Genomic DNA, 20,112 nt, shown 5'->3' on the forward strand with positions numbered 1-20,112 from the left:
TGAGTTCAAAGTACCACTGGAAGTTTAAGTAGAACTTACTTCCCTAGATTCAGAGATAAATTTAACTCCCTACTTCCCTAGATTCAGAGATAAATTAAACTTCCCTAGATTCAGAGATATCAAAGGCAAAGAAATGCCACGTAAGACAAAGCTTACTTTTAGAAGCTGGGTTAAATTCTAGTACCACAAGTGTGTCTGGGCCATGGCGAGAGCGTCTTTCTGTCTCCAGGTCCTTGGGAACATCCTTTTGCACTGAATTCCCACTGGAAGGAGAGGGCTCATCTCTGGGTTGGTCCACCAGTACCTGGTCCTCGGGCTCAGGCTCAGAGAGCACATCTTCTTCGATGGAGTCATACTCATCACTGGAGCAATCCTTTTGCTTCCTCTGTAGATTTACACTAAGTTCAAGGCTTTTTCTCAGCTCCTGCCAAAAGCCAAGAAGAAAAATGAAAAATAAATATGGTACTTTGAGAAACACTTATTTAAAAACAGATCATTTGAACCAAAGAACTATTCTCACCAAACTAACATTTAATGATATCATCTTGACCCATGTGCTGTCAGGGAAACTCTGGACAGAGCAGTATTTATAGGATTAATCGTAGTGTTTGTATCCCTGCCTGAGACTCCAGAGAGAGAGGAAGAGAGAAACAGACGTGACAATGGGGCTTGTTAAAAAAAGTTGTGGAGTTCCACCCACTGATTTACTGTGAGTCTGGGATAGGGATCAAGGATTTACATTTCTAATAAGGTGATCGGGATGCTGCTGGTCCAGGGACAGCACTTTTAATATGAAATCCCAAAAGCCTCCAAATGACCCTTAAATTCCGGATGGTAAAATGGCTAACAGATCATTGCTGAGAGCTGTCCTGCTTACTGGAGGGTGTTTAGCAGCATCTAAATGTCCTAACATTTAGCACTTACCCACAACTGCTTGATAATATTTTCATACGTTTCTTTTGTCCCCATGAGATTGTAAATTCTTTAAGGCTAAGCATTAAGACCTATATTTAGAGTGACCAGAAAACGTACGACCTAAACCAAGATACTTCTCAAAGGGAAAAAAGGGTACCACCACACTTATACTGGGACAAAAAGAACAAATGGGACTGTCCGGGCAAACCAGTACATCTAGTCAGCCTGGCTATACTACTACCCTATGTATCTAACAGTGTTCTCAGAAGATGAGAAATAATCAATAAAGGTTTGATGACTGATCAATAAACCTAACAGTTATTGCAGTAGGCTGAATAATGACTCCCCAAAGATGTCAATATCCTAATCCCCAGAACCTGTGGACCAGTGAGAGCCCAAGAGGAAGTGAGAAACACTGTATAGAAAACTTCCATCATCTTAAAGGAATCATCCTTTATAGGATGATGATAGAAATGGAGACATTAAGGGCACTGCTGGTGAGGGCTCAGGAAATGAGGGACATGTAATTGAAAATGGGAAGAGAGGGAATTCTCTTATGGAGAAGCACAATCTTAGCTGAATTGTGTCCTACAGTTATATGGTAAGCAGAACTTAGAAATGATGAACTTGGCTATCTCACTCAGGAGAGTTCCAAACAAAGTGTTGAAGGTTCGGTCTGGTTTTTTCCTTGCTGCTTAGATTAAAATGTGAGAGGAAAGAGACAGACTGAGGGAAGAACTGTTAAAGAAAAAGGAACTAGGACTTGACGATTTAGACAATTTTCAGCCTATGCAGATTGTAAAAGATACTAAAATTAGGAAATATCACTGTCAGGAAAGTGTGCTGGGGAGAGAAAACCAAGGGAATGGCTGGTCATCCTTTTGCTAGGACATCAGAAGGATCCAAAATTCGGGGCGGCACTTGTGGCTCAGTGAATAGGGCACCAGCCCCATGTACCAAGGGTGGCAGGTTCAAACCCAGCCCTGGCCAAACTGCAACAGAAAAATAGCCAGGCATTGTGGCGGGTACCTGTAGTTCCAGCTACTCAGGAAGCTGAGGCAAGAGAATCACCTAGCTCAAGAGCTGGAGGTTACTATGCGCTGTGACGCCATGGTACTCTACCAAGCTCTGCCTCTAAAACAAACAAACAAATAAACGCCACAAAGTTCAGAGTATTCCATCATACAGAGGGCTCTTGGAAGAGATCAGACATGTGACTAATGGATCCCCTTGGGTATCTCAGCAGAAGCCAGGAATAGAGAGATGGGATCCCAGGAAAGATTTGCAGAGGAGCCTCTTGTCTAACAAAGTGAATCCTAGAGACATATGCAGGAGTCCCATATGATTTTTGAGGATATCATACCAGTAGAAACGCTGCCAGTTTGGGATGATTGGGGAAAAGAAAGAACAAAATGAAAGAAGGCTGTCTGACTCCCAAAAATTCTATAGGCAGGAAATAGGCTGATAAAACTATCCATCTGCAAACACATGCTACTATTCCTGAAAAAGGAAGAATGAGCCCAAAGAGGAAACTGTGGGCCAAGACAGTGGAACCCCAAACTCCAGAGAATTGTTCCCAGGCCTTGAAACCTAACAGAGTTTTATATTTTCTTGACTTTCATGAATCCTTTTTTTCTTTCATTTCCCCCTTTTCAGATGGGAATTTCTAGAACTGTTGTCTTATGCCTGATCCACCACTGTATTTGGCAGCAGATAACTTGTTTTTTAGTTTCACAGGTCCACACATAGAGAGGAATGTTGCCCCAAGATAGATCATACCCGAGTTTCACTCCTAATTTGATGATGAGATTTGCGTTTTTGAGCCAATGAGACTTAGATGATATTCTAGACCAGAGTGGATAATATAATGAGAACTTTGGAATAGGATGGATGTATTTTGCATGTGGGATGGACATAAATCTTTAAAGACCAGAGGATAGACCATAGTAGGCTGGATAAATAGCCTACAAAGATGTCCATGTCTGGAACCTGTGAATATGTTATCTTACATGGCAAAGAGACTTTGAAAATGTGATTAGGTAAGGATGGCGAGATTATTCTAGCTTGTGCATGTGAACCTAATGTAATCTACAGGTCCTTATAAGTGGGAGACAGGAAGATCAGAGTCAGAAAGTGACTATATAAGGATGGAAGCACAGACCAGTGATGAAAGAAGATGCCACAGTGCTGGCTTTAAAAAAAGAGGAAGTGGGCACAAATGAAGGAAGCCCAAAAAGGGAAGAGAATGGTTCTCCGCTTTTAGAAATTTATCCCTCAGTCTTAAGTATACAAAGATCACCAAGGCATACTATATAACAGAGAATGATCCAAATGTTCATCACTAAGGGGCAGGCTCCTGTAATCCTAGCTCTCTGGAAGGCTGAGGCGGGAGACTGCCTGAGCTCAGGACTTCGAGACCAGGCTGAGCAAGAGTGAGACCTCATCTCTAAAATTAGCCAGGTGTTGTGGCGGGCACCTGTGGTCCTAGCTACCTGGGAGGCTGAGGCAAGAGAATCACTTGAGCCCAAGAGTTTGAGGTTGCTGTGAGCTATGATGCCATGGCACTCTACCAAGGGTGACAAAGTGAGACTCTGTCTCAAAAAAAAAAAAAAAAGTTCATCACAACAAAAAAACAAAAACAAACAAACAAATGTTCATCACTAAGAGATGCACTAAATAACTGATAAGAGCAGGTATCCATGGGGCCCCAGGCAGCCCTTGCAGAGAATGAGATAGGTCTTGCTGCACTTCTTTAGAAATTCGTATCAAGATAAACATTTAAGTACAAAGAAGCATAATGGAAAATGTACACATATGGGGTGGCCATAAAGCTAGTGTGCAAACAAACTTTATGGCCACCCTGTAGTATAAATCTAATTTTAAAAATAATTATTATTTCTATGCATGTATGTATGTTCTCTCTGTAACATTATGTGGATTTCCTTATCTGCTCTATTTTATTTATTTATTTATTATTATCATGTATCCAATTTTCTAATTAGAAAGAAATGATATATTTACATTTGTGCTAAATCCAGTCCCTCGGCCAGCCATGGTGGCTCATGCCTATAATCTTAGCACTCTGAGAGGTTGAAGTGGGTGGATTGCCTGAGCTCAGGAGTTCGAGACCAGCCTGAGCAACAAGTTAGACCCCATCTCTACTATAAATAGAAAAATGAGCTGGGTGCTATGGCAGGCACCTGTAGTCCCAGCTTCTTGGGAGACCGAGGCAAGAGGCTCACTTAAGCCCACAAGTTTGAGGTTGCTATGAGCTATGATGCCATGGCTCTCTACTCAGGTTGATAGAGAGACTAAAAAAAAAAAGAAAATCCAATCCTTTATTCCTGCAAATAAATAAATCTTCCCATAAGAGTGGCAGAGAACAGTGAAGTAGAATACCCTGGACAGCCGGTTGTCTGGAAAATCAGACACAACTGGTTCCCAAAAAAGTGACTCAGAAAATGGTGAACAGCCCTCAATGACACAGCAGCATCTTTCTATCCTGAGAACAGTGTATCCACTCAGGGGTCCAGACTGCAAAGTAACAGACCACCAATCTCAAATAGCAAGAAACCCTGGGAATACAGTCTTCATGAATCTGCCCATAAAGAACCTCTCAGGTAACAAAATCCAGATGATGAAGGAAATCAAAATAAATATACAGGCAGTGAGATAATGTGACGGAAGGTCAAATAGTGAACACCAAAACCATTTAGAGATTGAATAAATACTCATAATTTATGCACGTTAGAGTGAAGGGCCTGAATGCTGCGTTATAAAACTTAAGCCCTGGCTGGGCACAGTGGCTCATGCCTGTAATCCTAGCACTCTGGGAGGCCGAGGCAGGTGGATTGACTGAGCTCACGAGTTTGAAACCAGCCTGAGCCAAGACCCCATCTGTAAAAATAGCTGGGCATTGTGGTAGGCACCTGTAGTCCCAGCTTCTTGGGAGGCTGAGGCAAGAGAATTGCTCAAGCCCAAGAGTTTGAGGTTGCTATGAGCTATGATACCACAGCACTCTATCGAGGGTGACAAAGTAAGACTGTGCCTCAAAACAAAACAAAACAAAACAAAACCCCAAACTTAAGCCCTTAGCTTAGCTAACAAAAATCAGGAGAGCAAGAAAGTGTGGACAGTGTGAATACATGCCTGGCCTCATTTTCCATAGCAGGTAGTCAACTCAAATTCATCTCAGATGGAAACACAGATTTTAAAAATGCCAACTCTGTTCATAATTGCTAAGTCATGGAAAAAGCCCAAGTGCCCATCGATCCATGAATGGATTAATAAATTGTGGTATATGTATACCATGGAATATTATGCAGCCTTAAAGAAAGATGGAGACTTTACCTCTTTCATGTTTACATGGATGGAGCTGGAACATATTCTTCTTAGTAAAGTATCTCAAGAATGGAAGAAAAAGTATCCAATGTATTCAGCCCTACTATGAAACTAATGTATGGATTTCATATGAAATCTATAACCTAGTTATAACCTAAGAATATAGGGAAGGGGGAGAGGGAGGGGAAGGAGGGGGGAGGATGGGCAGAGGGTGATTGGTGGGATTACACGTGCAGTGCATCTTACAAGGGTACATGTGAAACTTAGTAAATGTAGAATACAAATGTCTTAACACAATAACTAAGAAAATGCCAGGAAGGCTATGTTAACCAGTGTGATGAAAATGTGTCAAAACAGTCTATAAAACCAGTGTATGGTGCCCCATGATCTCATTAATGTACACAGCTATGATTTAATAAAAAAAAAATGGCAACTCTGATCTCTCAATATTATTTCATAATGTATTAAACTGATGGATATTTTAAGAAATACTACTTCTTACGATGTAATTTGAATTTGAGTAATTTCTCCTGTTTCAATTTTCTTTCTTTTTCTTCTGTTAAATTTTAATGCAAATTTAAATGCCATAATTGTATTTATAATATATACAGAAAGCAGTGCATATATATATAATAAAAGCAGTATATATATATATTATAAATGCGGATTTGATATGGCTGGTACCTTCTTCACAAAGAAAGAGAATGCTTTTGCTCACACTGGGTGAGCAAACTTTAGGAACAGAGGCCCTTAAAATGCTCACGTGATCTAAACCATCTGTTCGAGGGGCAAAGGGGAGATGAACTAAGTAACAACACTCCCTGGAGAAAGCTGTTCAAAACCTTTCCATCTGGAAAGATGAGGACCTTGAGTTGGTTGCTTTGAAAGCCAATCTGCCAATACTTCAAAGAGATACCACGCTGTGGGATCTACCAGGTGCTTTGAAGTCATCATCCAGAAATTTCTCTGTAAAAAGTTCCTTTATAGCTTTGCTTTAAAACCTTGTTATATTCAATTTCAGTGTTCAGTGTTTAAAATGTCAAGTTCAAGCCCTTTCAACAGAAAGCCCTCTGCATGGAGACCAGGCTGCAGGTGAAGCGCAGATGAAAGAGATAGCACACAAATGGGTCTCCTCAATTGGAGAGCCCGGGAGGAGGTGGAGAGATGGACACTGACATAGTTAAAAACAGAGAGTTGCTAGAAGAGCCACTGACTAAAATGTAGCAGGGGTTTGAAGCTCAGGAGATCAGTGCCTTGCATGCCTGACCTTCCTCTTTCTGCTGGGCTACGAAAAGAGCCAAACCAGGTAACCATCAAACATGAAGTTTTTGCAATAATAATAATAGTAACTATTACATCAATAACAATAACAGTTACCAATTGATAAGATTTCGCTGCACATCCAGCACTGAGCTAACCCTCTGCAGCACCTTATCTCTTGTCAACCTCCTCACATGCCAGTGTGGTGTGTCTCCTGGGTCTCCTCATCTGATAGGCTCAGAACCCTTAAGTACAAGCCCAAGGTCAAATGGCTAATAATGGCAGAGCCAGGGTGTGAATGAATGACCATCTGACTCCAAAGTCCAGGCTCTTAAGTACGTGACCATGTTTATTTCCTGCTTGGTACCAACTTAGAAGCAAGTGGTCTCTAGAACGGATGAAAGGCAAGTGCTCGGAGATTGTCATTAACTTGTGCAGAATTGGGGAAAACTGCCTGTGAAAGCTTTATACAAAGCTGCCTGGAGGCCCCTGAACGTGTTAAAGCATGTGTTAAGCATTAGTGGATGAAGCATTAAGTCTCCACCGGTACATAGAAAGGGGGAAAAAGTCCTGTTTTTTTTTTTTTTTTTTTGAGACAGTCTCACTATGTTGCCCTCAGTAGAATGCCATCGCATCACAGCTCACAGCAACCTCCAACTCTTGGGCTTAAGCAATTCTCCTGCCTCAGACTCCCAGGTAGCTGAGGTGCCCACCACAGCACTCAGCTGGTTTTTTTTTTGTTTTGTTTGTTTGTTTGTTTTGGGGTGCAGTTGTCATTGTTGTTTAGCAGGCCTGGGTCAGGTTCAAACCTGCCAGTGTATGTGGCCAGTGCCCTAACCACTTAGTATGGGCACCGAGGGAGGGAACTGAGTCCTGGGTCCACCTCTGGCTGCCCTGTGTCTCCAGGTAAGCTGCTATGTCTCAAGCCCACAACTCCGCTATGGGAAAATGTGCCCTGACTATCTTACAAGACTGCTGAAGGACAAAACTACGTAACAGCTAGGACTTAATGATTGCTTTAATAGAGTCCTTGTTTTTACAGAGAATTTTAAATTGTGATGATGGTATATTCTTCATTTCTCATTGAAATTCTATTGAATTTGTCTAAAAAAGTTTAGATGTTTAGACCATGAAATTATGATGGATACTTTAAAGACAGTCTTCAAGTGGAAGCATCAGCCTCTAGGGTACAGGTTACTGTTGTGCTGCCAGAAAGGCCCAACTTGCTCCCCCACAATGTCTCTCATGTGGCTGGAATTTTATAAAACTGGAATTTGAATCACTGTGGTCTGGCATACGCCATTAGTTGCACTAATTCCCACTAACTTCTTCTGTCTATATGAGCCATTTTACACATTCATATTAACCTGCCTGGTCCATAAACGATTTTTATCCTGTACTGAAGGGTTAGTTGACTAATTCGTTCTTTTCATTTATTCATCAAATATTTTTTGTGGACTATATCTGTCCCCTGTAAGCTGGTCTGACTAATAAGTGCAAGGAATAGAGTGATAAACCAGACAGACAGAGTTCTCCTAAACTCATAATCTGACAACGAAGACAGCCATTCCATCAGAGATCACATGAGTAGTGAGTTATCAAAAACCCAAACCTAAGACTTGCCAGTCCCTGCCTCAAGCTCAGCTTCCAGTGTAGGCTGAGAGCTCTCACACCCTGGAGAAGCTAAGGTCCACAGCTTCCAGTTTGGGGGAAATCAACACACTGGAACACACTCTCCTACATCATTTCTGACAGAACTACAGTTAGGAAGTTATTCATGAGCTTCAAATGCCCGGCAATGTTTATAGTTTTCTGATACCTTCTTACTGCCCCCATTCAACTTTTCGATTTTCTTTCATGAATTTTCATTCAAATCTAAATGTATTTATGAAGTACCCTGGAGATCAGTTTCTAAAGAACAGAGTGATCCAAGAGAAAGAACATGGACTCAGAAAGCAAGAGGCCTGGGAGGCTGCTCCACCTTTTCCTGGCTGTGAGAACCCCTCAGCTTCACCCTGTCTGAGCTTTCCCACCTGAGCAGGGGGCTGTAGAATGACGGACACACAGGAAACTGGACAGGTGGCAGAATAGAAACCAAACATCAAGGAATGCCACTGGCTGACTAGAAATCGACCTATGACATAGAGAGCAGGGATTGCATCTAGGAAGACCCAAAACATACACAGGCAGTAAAATTTTCCCTAGAAGGGGTGGGTTATATATGTAGCTGCCTCCAGAGTCAAGGTGAGTGAGAGGACACCCTAGGGCATTCACTAGAAGAGGCAGCAGAGAGGCTCATCCACAGGCTAGGGGGCTCGGGGGTGAGGGCAATGGGGAAGGAAGGTGGAGCAGGGCTCTAGAACAGTGGTTCTCAACCATTCTAATGCCGTGACCCTTTAATACAGTTCCTCATGTTGTGGTGACTCCCAACCATAAAATTATTTTCATTGCTACTTCATAATTTTGTACTTTGTACATTGCTACTTTCGTAATTTTGCTACTGTTATGAATCGTAATATAAATATCTGATATGCAGGATATATTTAGGCGACCCCTGTGAAAGGGTCATTCGACCCCTGTACCTACAGGTTGAGAATCGCTGCTGTAGAAGATCACTGTCACCAGTGTAGGCTGGGAACTCTCACACCCTGGAGAAGCTAAGGTCCACAGCTTTCAGTTTGGGGGAAATCAACACACTGGAAGATAGGCACCAAATTTAATTACCAAAAGAGCTAGGCTGGGCGCCTACAGCTCAGTCCTCAGAGTGCTGGCCCTGTTTATACTAGGGGTTGTGGGTTCGAACCCAACCTGGGTTTGCTTAACAATAACAAAAAAAATAAATAAATAAGAGCTAATAATCAATAAAAGGAAGTTATTAGAATAAATAAAGACTTTGAATCAGAAAATTAACATCCCTGGAAAGATGTAAGAGAATAATTTCACCCATGGAAAAGAAATAACTAGAGATCTTAAAATGTTAAATTTTAAGATTATCATTAACAATTTTTTTATTTTATCATTAACATTTTTTTTGAGACAGAGTCTCACTTTGTTGCCCAGGCGAGAATAACATGGCATCAGCCTAGCTCACAGCAACCTCAAACTCCTGGGCTCAAGGGATCCTCCTGCCTCAGCCTCCCAAATAGCTGGGACTACAGGCACCCTCTTGTTCTTGACCTCAAACTCCTGAGCTCAAGCGATCCTCCTACTTTAGCCTCCCAGAGTGCTAGGGTTACAGGAGTAATCCTGTGCCCAGCCTCATTAACATTTTTTACAAGTTAAACTAAATAGCAGAGAGAGCTAAAGGGTGACTATCAAGTGTGCTAGAAAACCAGGCAAGTGGCTCGGTGCCTGTTGCTTAGAGGTTAGGGTGCCGGCCATATACACTGAGGCTGGCAAGTTGGAACCCGGCCCAGGCCTGCTAAACAACACTGACAACTGCAACAAAAAAAAAATAGCTGGGCATTGTGGCGGGCGCCTGTAGTCCCAGCTACTTGAGAGGCTGAGGCAAGAGAATCGCTTAAGCCCAAGAGTTTGAGGTTGCTGTGAGCTGTGACGCCACAGCACTGTACTGAGAGCAACTCTGTCTCAAAAGAAAAAAAAAACAAAGAAAGAAAAGAAAAGAAAACCAGGCAAGTGATTTTATAAGAATATAGTACAAAAAGACAAAAAATGTGAAAGAAAACTTAAGAGGCTTAAAAGCTAAATCTGGACCAAAATGTGTCCAACAGAAGCTTCAGAGGATAGAACAGAAAAAATGAGAGAATAAAAACGATAGTAATAATAAAAGAAAAATTTCCATTGCTAAAGAAGGACCTAGCCTTCAAACTGAAAAGGCCCACCTCATACTTTAAACGGAACAAAGATATTGATGCTGATATAGTCATACAGATGAAAGGTATATACACTCTCAAAATCTTCACTCTATATGCCAAAAATGACTGAATATTTGAAATATATAAAGCAAAAATAGAAAAAAAAGGGAAAATTGATAAGTTTACAAAAATTAACCAGGCTGTAGCTCACTAGCACTTTGAGAGGCCAAGGGAGGAGAAATGCTTGAGCAGGAATGAGACCCTATCTTTACTAAAAATAGAAAAATTAGCTGGGTGTTGGGCTGTCACCTATAGTCTCAGCTACTTGGGAGGCTAAGGCAGGAGGATCGCTTAAGTCTGGGAGTTTGAGGTTGCTGTGAGTTAGGCTAATGCCATGGCACTTTAGCCTGGTGACAAAGTAAGACTCTGTCTCAAACAAACAAACAAACAAAAAAAGCAGACTCTTAGCATTCCATGCCCCCTCCAGATCCATTTCTGTATTTTGGGGTGTAATAAGCACCAGGTGAATCTGATATACTGTATTTTGCCATGTAAAATGCACTCCCGTATATTATATAATGCACAACCATGTTTTTGGCTGAAACTTTCAGGAAAATATCCCTCAAGAAAGAGTGGTAAAGGCAGTGCCCGTAGCTCAGTGGGTAGGGCACTGGCCACATACACCGAGGCTGGTGGGTTAGAATTGGCCCGGGCCAGGTAAACAACAATGATGACAACTGCAACAACAAAAAAAACAACCAGCCATTGTGGTGGGTGCCTGTAGTCTCAGCTACTTAGGAGGCTGAGACAAGAGAATTGCTTAAGCCCAAGAGTTTGAGGTTGCTGTGAGCTGTGATGCCAGAGCACTCTACTGATGGCAAGATAGTGAGACTCTGTCAAAAAAAAAAAAAAAAAAGGTGGACCGTGCATCTGGGGAGATAAGACTCCAGGCATCTCTGGCTGGTGGGATCTGCCTATAATCATCCCTTTGAAGATACAGAGAGTCAGCAAGAGACTTCTGGACCCCAAGAGGAGGACCAAAACAGTGGAAAACTGGCAAGTGGTTGCATGTGTCCAAGCGACCTAATCCCATCGGCAACCATAAATACAAGCAGCAGTGAGACTGCAAACCGGAAAGGCCTTACCTGTTAACTGTTTCGGTGTTTCTGGACTTGGCACTCAGTTGAACTGCCCTGGAGAGAGCTTGAGCAGGAGTGCGGAGAACTTTGGGCATTGTCTAGGGCCCCAGACTGAGCCGCTAAGCCGGATGGAGCTAATAGTGTTTGGCTGTGGGCCGCAGGCAGCCATTGTGAGAGAACTGCCCTGGCAAGCTCCGCCCTCAGGGTCGCAGAGCAAGGATCAGGTGGAAGCTAGCAACCTAGTGACTGGGCAGTCTAAAGGCGGGAACTGAGCTGCCTTACAGACTTAACTCTCAGAGGCAGAGTGAGACCGGTTTTGGCACACTGGAGCCTCAGGCTATTGCCCTGGGTAGAGTGCCGTGGCGTCACAGCTCATAGCAACCTCAAACTCCTGGGCTTGGCACCACCTTGACCTCCATAAGAGCTGCGCCGCGACCCCCGACCCACAACCCATGCCCGCCGGGCCTTCACATGCCCTGACCAGGAACTATGGGTGCCGCGCAACCCTGCCTACTCCCTCCCGTACCCTCCCTGCCTCCGCACCAGCCCACTTGTCTGGCCAGGGACTCTGGTAGCCACATGCCCTCCAGAGCCTTCCCTGCCTCTGTGCAGAGCCCTTCTCCTGGCCAGAGACTGCTGGAGCCTTGGGCTCTCTGTGCCAAAGTCACTGGGCGCCAGGCACTCCCAGAACTGTGCGCACAACCTCCCACCCTGTTGCTGGATACAGGTGTGTCACACTCCAGAGCTGCTTCCACAACCAGAACTCCCTGGCTGGGGCAGCCCCAGAGGAACTGCAATAGGGTCACTCCCTGCAAAGATCCAGCAACAAGAGAGTGATCCCACTAGGGTCTAATCTTGGAGAGACACCTCCCCAACTCTGAGAACGGCCAGAGGCAACGGTGAAAAACAATCATGAGGCAAAATCAACAGAAAAACTCTGGCAATATGAATAATCAAAGTAGATCAGCTCCCCCAAGGATCAATGGGGCAGACACAGCACAAGATCCCATGCACAAACAATTAGCTGAGATGTCAGAAATCGAATTCAGAACCTGGATAGCAAGTAAGATTGAATTAGAATTCCAAGCAGTAACCTAAAAGGTATCTCAAGAATTCAACGAATTCAAAGACCAAATGACCAAAGATTTTGACACATTGAGACAAGAAGTTGCAGCCCTCAAAGATCTGAGAAACACAGCAGAATCCCTCAGTAACAGAATGGAGCAAGCAGAAGAAAGGATTTCTGACATTGGAGACAAGGCCTTCCAATGCTCCCAAACTCTCAAAGAGGAAAAGAAATGGAGGGCAAAAACAGATCACTCTCTCAGAGAGCTCTGGGATAATTCGAAGAAAACTAATATTCATTTTATAGGGATCCCTGAAAGCAACAAAGTGGCTTCACAAGGCACAGAGTCTCTTCTCCATGAGATTATGAAGGAGAACTTTCCAGACATGCCAAGAGATTCTGAAATTCAGATAGCAGACAGTTTCAGAATCCAGCATGATTCAACCCAAATAAGACATCCCCCAGACACATCATAATCAATTTCACTAAAGTTAATATGAAGGAGAAAATTCTGAAAGCAGTCAGATGAAAGAAAACCATCACCTACAAGGGCAACAATATTAGAATAACTGCAGATCTCTCTGCTGAAAACTTTCAAGCTAGAAGAGGATGGTCATCGACTTTTAATCTCCTAAAACAAAATAACTTTCAACCCAGGATCCTGTACCCAGCTAAACTGAGTTTCATTTATGACAGAGAAATTAAATACTTCAATGACATTCACATTTTGAAGAAATTTGCCATAACTAAACCAGATCTCCAGGATATTCTCAGACCTATCCTCCATAAAGACCAGCTTAATCCTCCACCACAAAAATAAACCCACCCAGAAAATTTTGATCAAATTCCAACTTCCAAAGTCGCAAAAGGATTAAAAATGTCCACCGGGGGCGGCACCTGTGTCTCAGTTGGTAAGGCGCCGGCCCCATATACGGAGGGTGGCGGGTTCAAACCCGACCCTGGCTGAACTGCAACCAAAAAATAGCTGGGCGTTGTGGCGGGTGCCTGTAGTCCCAGCTACTTGGGAGGCTGAGGCAAGAGAATCGCTTAAGCTCAGGAGTTGGAGGTTGCTGTGAGCTGTGTGATGCCATGGCACTCTACCGAAGGCCATAAAGTGAGACTCTGTCTCTACAAAAAAAAAAGTCCACCGGATTCTCGAAAGGTTTATCAGTATTCTCAATTAATGTGTGAATGGTTTAAATTGTCCTCTAAAGAGGCACAGGTTGGCTGGCTGGATACAAAAACTCAAGCCAGATATCTGCTGCAAACAAGAATTGCATCTTACACTAAAAGACAAATATAGATTCAAGGTGAAGGGATGGTCATCTATACTCCAGGCAAATGGAAAGCAGAGAAAAGCAGGCATTGCAAACCTATTCATAGATGCAATAGGCTTTAAACCAACAGCAATAAGTAAGGATAAGGATGGACACTTCATATTTGTTAAAGGTAATACTCAATATGATGAGATTTCAATTATTAATATTTATGCACCCAACCAGAACGCACCTCAATTTATAAGAGAAACTCTAACAGACATGAGCAACTTGATTTCCTCCAGTTGCATAGTAGTTGCAGATTTTAACACCCCTTTAGCAGTGCTGGATAGATCCTCCAAAAAGAAGCTAAGCAAAGAAATTGTTAACCAAACTTAACCATTCAACATCTGGACTTTACAGACATCTACAGAACATTTCATCCCAACAAAACTGAATACACATTCTTCTCATCAGCCCACGGAACATACTCCAAAATCAACCACATCCTAGGCCACAAATCTAACCTCAACAAATTAAAAAAAAAAAAAGAAATTATTCCTTGCATCTTCTCAGACCATCATGGAATAAAAGTTGAATTCAATAACAACAGGAACCTGCATACTCATACCAAAACATGGAAGCTAAACAACCTTATGCTGAAGGATAGATGGGTTATAGATGAGATTAAGAAAGAAATCACCAAATTTTGGGAACAAAACAACAATCAAGACACGAATTACCAGAACCTCTGGGATACTGTAAAGGCTGTCCTAAGAGGGAAATTGACAGACTGCAAGCCTTCTCAAGAAAATGGAAAGAGAGGAAGTTAATAACTTAATGGGACATCTCAAGCAACTGGACAAGGAAGAACACTCCAACCCCAAACCCAGCAGAAGAAAAGAAATAACCAAAATCAGAGCAGAATTAAATGAAATGGAAAACAAAAGAATTATACAACAGATCAATAAATCCAAAAGTTGGTTTTTTGAAAAGATCAATAAAATAGATAAACCTTTGGCCAACCTAACCAGGAAAAAAAGAGTAAAATCTCTAATTTCATCAATCAGAAATGGTAACGATGAAACAACAACAGACCCCTCAGAAATTAAAAAAAATCCTTAACAAATACTACAGAACAAATACTACTCTACTCTCAGAAATATGAAAATCTGAAAGAAATCGACCAATACCTGGAAGTACACCACCTACCAAGACTTAGCCAGAATGAAGTGAAAATGTTGAACAGATCTATATCAAGTTCTGAAATAGCATCAACTATACAAAATCTCCCTAAAAAGAAAAGCCCAGGACCAGATGACTTTACATCAGAATTCTACCAAACCTTTAAAGAACTAGTACCTATATTACTAAACCTCTTCCAAAATATAGAAAAAGAAGGAATATTATCTAACACATTCTACGAAGCAAACATCATCTTGATCTCCAAACCAGGGAAAGACCCAACAAGAAAAGAAAATTATAGACCAATATCACTAATAAATATTGATGCTAAAATACTCAATACGATCATAACAAATAGACTCCAACAACACATCAAAACAATTATACACCACGACCAAGTGGGATTTATCCCAGGGTCTTAAGGCTGGTTCAATATACGTAAATCTATACATGTAATTCAGCACATAAACAAACTAAAAAATAAGGACCATATGATTCTTTCAATTGATGCAGAAAAAGTTTTTGATAATATCCAGCATCCCTTCATGATCGGAACATTTAAGAACATTGGTATAGAAGGGACATTCTTAAACTAATAGAGGCCATCTACAGCAAACCCACAGACAATATTGTATTGAATGGAGTTAAATTGAAATCATTTCCACTTAGATCAGGAACCAGGCAAAGTTGCCTATTGTCTCCATTGCTCTATAATATTGTAATGGAAGTTTTAGCCAATGCAATTAGGGAAGAAAAGACAATCAAGGGCATCCACATGGGGTCAGAAGAGATCAAACTTTCATTCTTTGCAGATGATATGATCATATATCTGGAAAACACTAGGGACTCTACTACAAAACTTTTAGAAGTGACCAAGGAATACAGCAATGTCTCAGGCTACAAAATCAACACCCATAAATCTGTAGCCTTTATATATACCAACAATAACCAAGCCAAAAAAACAGTCAAGGACTCTATTCCTTTCACAGTAGTGCCAAAGAAGATGAAATATTTGGGAGTATACCTAACAAAGGATGTGAAAGATCTCTACAAAGAGAACTATGAAACTTTAAGAAAAGAAATAGCTGAAGATGTTAACAAATGGAAAAACATACCATGCTCATGGCTGGGAAGAATCAACATTGTTAAAATGTCTATACTACCCAAAGCAATATATAATTTTAATGCAATTCCTATTAAAGCTCCATTGTCATACTTTAAAGATCTTGAAAAAGTAATACTTCATTTTATATGGAATCAGAAAAAAACTCAAATAGCCAAAACATTACTCAGCAATAAAAACACAGCAGGAGGAATCACGCTACCAGACCTGAGACTGTACTATAAATCGATAGTGATCAAAACAGCATGGTATTGGTACAAAAACAGAGAAATAGATGTCTGGAATAGAATAGAGAACCAAAAGATGAATCCAGCTACTTACCGTTATTTGAACTTTGACAAGCCAATTAAAAACATTCAGTGGGGAAAAGATTCCCTATTTAACAAATGGTGCTGGGTGAACTGGCTGGCAACCTGTAGAAGATTGAAACTGGACCCACACCTTTCACCATTAACTAAGACAGAATCTCACTGGATAAAAGATTTAAACTCAAGACATGAAACTATAAAAATACTTGAAGAAAGTGCAGGGGAAACTCTCGAAGGAATCGGCCTGGGTGAATATTTTATGAGGAGGACTCCACAGGCAATTGAAGCAGTATCAAAAATACACTACTGGGACCTGATCAAACTAAAAAGCTTCTGCACAGCCAAGAACATAGTAAATAAAGCAAGCAGACAGCCCTCATAATGGGAGTAAATATCTGCAGGTTATACCTCCAATAAAGATCTAATAACCAGAATCCACAGAGAGCTCAAACGTATTAACAAGAAAAGAACATGTGATCCCATCTCAGGGTGGGCAAGGGACTTGAAGAGAAACTTCTCTAAAGAAGACAGATGCACGATCTACAGACACATCAAAAAAAGCTCATCATCCTTAATCATCAGAGAAATGCAAATCAAAACTACTTTGAGATATCAACTAACCCCAGTATGAATAGCCCACATAACGAAATCCCAGAACCAGAGATGTTGGCATGGATGTGGAGAAAAGGGCACACTTCTACACTGCTGGTGGGAATGCACACTAATACGTTCCTTCTGGAAGGATGTTTGGAGAATACTTAGAGACCTAAAAGTAGACCTGCCATTTGATCCTATAATTCCTTTACTAGGTTTACACCCAGAAGACCAAAAATCACCATATAACAAAGACACCTGTACCAGAATGTTTATTGCAGCCCAATTCATAATTGCTAAGTCATGGAAGAAGCCCAAGTGCCCATTGCCCCACGGATGGACTAGCAAATTGTGGTACATGTATACCATGGAATATTATGCAGCCTTAAAGAAAGATGGAGACTTTACCTCTTTCATGTTTACATGGATGGAGCTGGAACATATTTTTCTTAGCAAAGTATCTCAGGAATGGAAGAAAAGGTATCCAATGTACTCAGCCCTACTATGAAGCTAAATTATAGCTTTCACATGAAGGCTATAACCCAACTATAGCACAAGGCTATGAGGAAAGGGCCAAGGAAGCAGAAGGGAGGGGGGAGGTGATGGTGGAGGGAGGGTAATGGGTGGGGCCACACCTACGGGGCATCTTAGAATGGGTACAGGCAAAATTTACTAAAGGCAGAATACAAATGTCTACATACAATAACTAAGAAAATGCCATGAAGACCACATTGAACAGTTTGATGAGAATATTTCAGATTGTATATGAAACCAGCACATCGTACCCCTTGATTGCACTAATGTACACAGCTATGATTAAACAATAAAAAAAAAAGTGATTAACTCTTGGCTGGGAGAGACACATCTGAGGAGGACTAATGCTCCCCTGGTAAACTTGCAGATCGCAACACCCTTCCACAATCACCTGCTCTGTAAAGGCTGCCCCTCCCCCCTCTCTTGGAATCCCTCCCTCATGGCCACAACGAGGGCTATGACAGACATCACCACACATCTGTTCATTTGGGCAGAAGTTTCTGAGGCCACTTGAACTTCGGGCAGCCAGGCAGGTCCCTGGGGCCTGTGCCAGGTTCCTGGTCCCCTCTATGCAGCTGGATTTTGGGCCTCACCCCTCACCCTACAAGGCCATGGCTCACCTCACCAACGCCTCCATCACCCTCTCCCCTGATTGCAGGGCTTGGTGGAGGCTTCTGGTTTGCTCCTACCAGATCCTGGATCCTCCTGCACTGGAACCCTGTGGGAGGGTTTGCCATCCCTGGGAGGCCTACTGGCCTCCCTTGGTCCCAAGCCATAGTACTCATGTATAATGTGCATCTTTATTTTTTCCCTCAAAAAAAGTATGCATTACACATGGAAAAATACAATTGGAGGTCTGAGGCCATACTTTAAGAATCACCAAGTTAAGTATTCAGTAGGTATATTGAGAACTTAGTAACCAAAAGAGAAGGATTTTTTTTTTTGAGACAGAGTCTCAAGCTGTCACCTGAGTAGAGTGCCGTGGCATCACAGCTCACAACAACCTCAAACTCTTGGGCTTAAGCTACTCTCTTGTCTCAGCCTCCCAAGTAGCTGGGACTACAGGTGTCTGCCACAACGCCCAGCTATTTTTTGGTTGTAGTTGTCATTGTTTGGCATGCTGGGCTAAATTTGAATATGTGGCTGGCACCCTAGCTGCTGAGCTATAAGCGCTGAGTCCAAAAGAGAATGATTATCTTTTTGATATGCTATCTGGTAGTCCACCAGCAAAAACTCAGTAACTTCTAAAAACCAGAAATCAAACAGGCCATTCTTAAATCATAATGTAGTAATATTAAAAATTAACACAAAAGGATAGCAAAGACCCCCAAAACAGAAAAAAAAAAAACAACTGTTTACTTAAAACATTTGAAAAAACTTTCCTGGCCCGGCGCCTGTGGCTCAAGCAGCTAAGGCACCAGCCACATACACCAGCCCAGGCCCACCAAACAACAATGACATGTGCAACCAAAAAATAGCTGGGCATTGTGGCAAGCACCTATAGTCCCAGCTACTTGGGAGGTTGAGGCAGGAGAATCGCTTGACTCCAGGAGTTGGAGGTTGCTGTGAGCTATGAAGCCACAGCACTCTACCCAGGGCGACAGCTTGAGGCTCTGTCTCAAAAAAAAACAAAACAAAAAACTTTCCTAACGAGGAGGAAAAAAACCAGCTAAAATCTTCTTTTAGGATAAAAAAAAAAAAAAAAAAAGAAGAAGAAAAAAGAAAAAAAATTAAGAAAAAACTCCTGAAATCACAAACCAATTAGAAATAAATGATAAGGAAAGCACTACACAGTAAAATTTGTGGGATGAGTACAAAACAATAATCAGAGGAAAAATTATAGCCTTAAAACTGATATTTTAGAAAAAACAAAACTGAAAATAAATGAATTAAACATTCAACTTAAGTCAGGTTATAGGGGTAGAGATGGGATAGAACCAAAACAATAAATTAAACAAAAAAGTTTAGGGAAGGAATTAATAAGATAAAAGCAGAGAAGAACTAAAATAGAAAGTAATCCATAAATGAGTCACTGAATGAATAGGTAACTAAATAGATAAAGTATACATTCTCAGCCCAAAAGCTAAGGATGGTTTGGCAGGGTAGGTAGAAAGAGCATTTCATGAAGAATGGTTCCTCTGTTCATAACACACTCAAAAGGAATCTGGGGTCATTGTGATGAGGGGCACAAAACTTGTGGCCTCCCTATGAACAAATTTCCCACATGAGAAGAAGACGAAAAGGGTTACGAAATGTATTTGATGGGTGCATGGGTGATCACTGTATAATTCTTTCAACTGTATCATATGTTTGAAAAATTGCCTGATAAAATATTGGAAATTAAAAAAAAAAAAGAAAAAGCATTTCATATTATACTCAGTTTACTTCTGAACTGTTTGAATCTTCCTTCTCCCCAACCCGAGACACAGTCTCACTAAGTTGCCCTTGGTAGAGTGCCATGGCATCACAGCTCAGAGACCTCAAACTCTTGGGCTTAACTGATACTCTTGCCTCAGCCTCCCAAGTAGCTGGGACTATAGGCGCAAGCCACAATGCCTAGCTGTTGTTGTTGCTGT

The 20,112-nt window shown here is 41.7% G+C and overlaps 1 protein-coding gene and 1 non-coding gene across 10 annotated transcripts in view; one reads left to right on the forward strand and one right to left on the reverse strand.

Moving 5' to 3' along the window:
- KATNIP (katanin interacting protein) overlaps positions 1-20,112 on the reverse strand; it is a 243,581-nt gene that overhangs the window by 104,215 nt on the left and 119,254 nt on the right. For all 9 annotated transcript variants that reach the window (XR_008373188.1, XM_053554667.1, XM_053554668.1 and 6 more), the window contains one exon: positions 157-424. Coding sequence is in view for 8 of the 9 variants with exons in the window: in XM_053554667.1 (XP_053410642.1) it covers positions 157-424 (268 nt within the window). In the remaining variant the exon portion in view is untranslated. The remainder of the gene's footprint in view (positions 1-156; positions 425-20,112) is intronic.
- LOC128563033 (small nucleolar RNA SNORA11) lies at positions 19,636-19,764 on the forward strand. The gene has a single exon (XR_008373705.1). It is a non-coding gene; the product is annotated as a small nucleolar RNA SNORA11 (small nucleolar RNA).

This window comes from Nycticebus coucang, chromosome 12 (genome assembly GCF_027406575.1).
Source record: "Nycticebus coucang isolate mNycCou1 chromosome 12, mNycCou1.pri, whole genome shotgun sequence".
NCBI classification, from domain to species: Eukaryota; Metazoa; Chordata; class Mammalia; order Primates; family Lorisidae; genus Nycticebus; species Nycticebus coucang.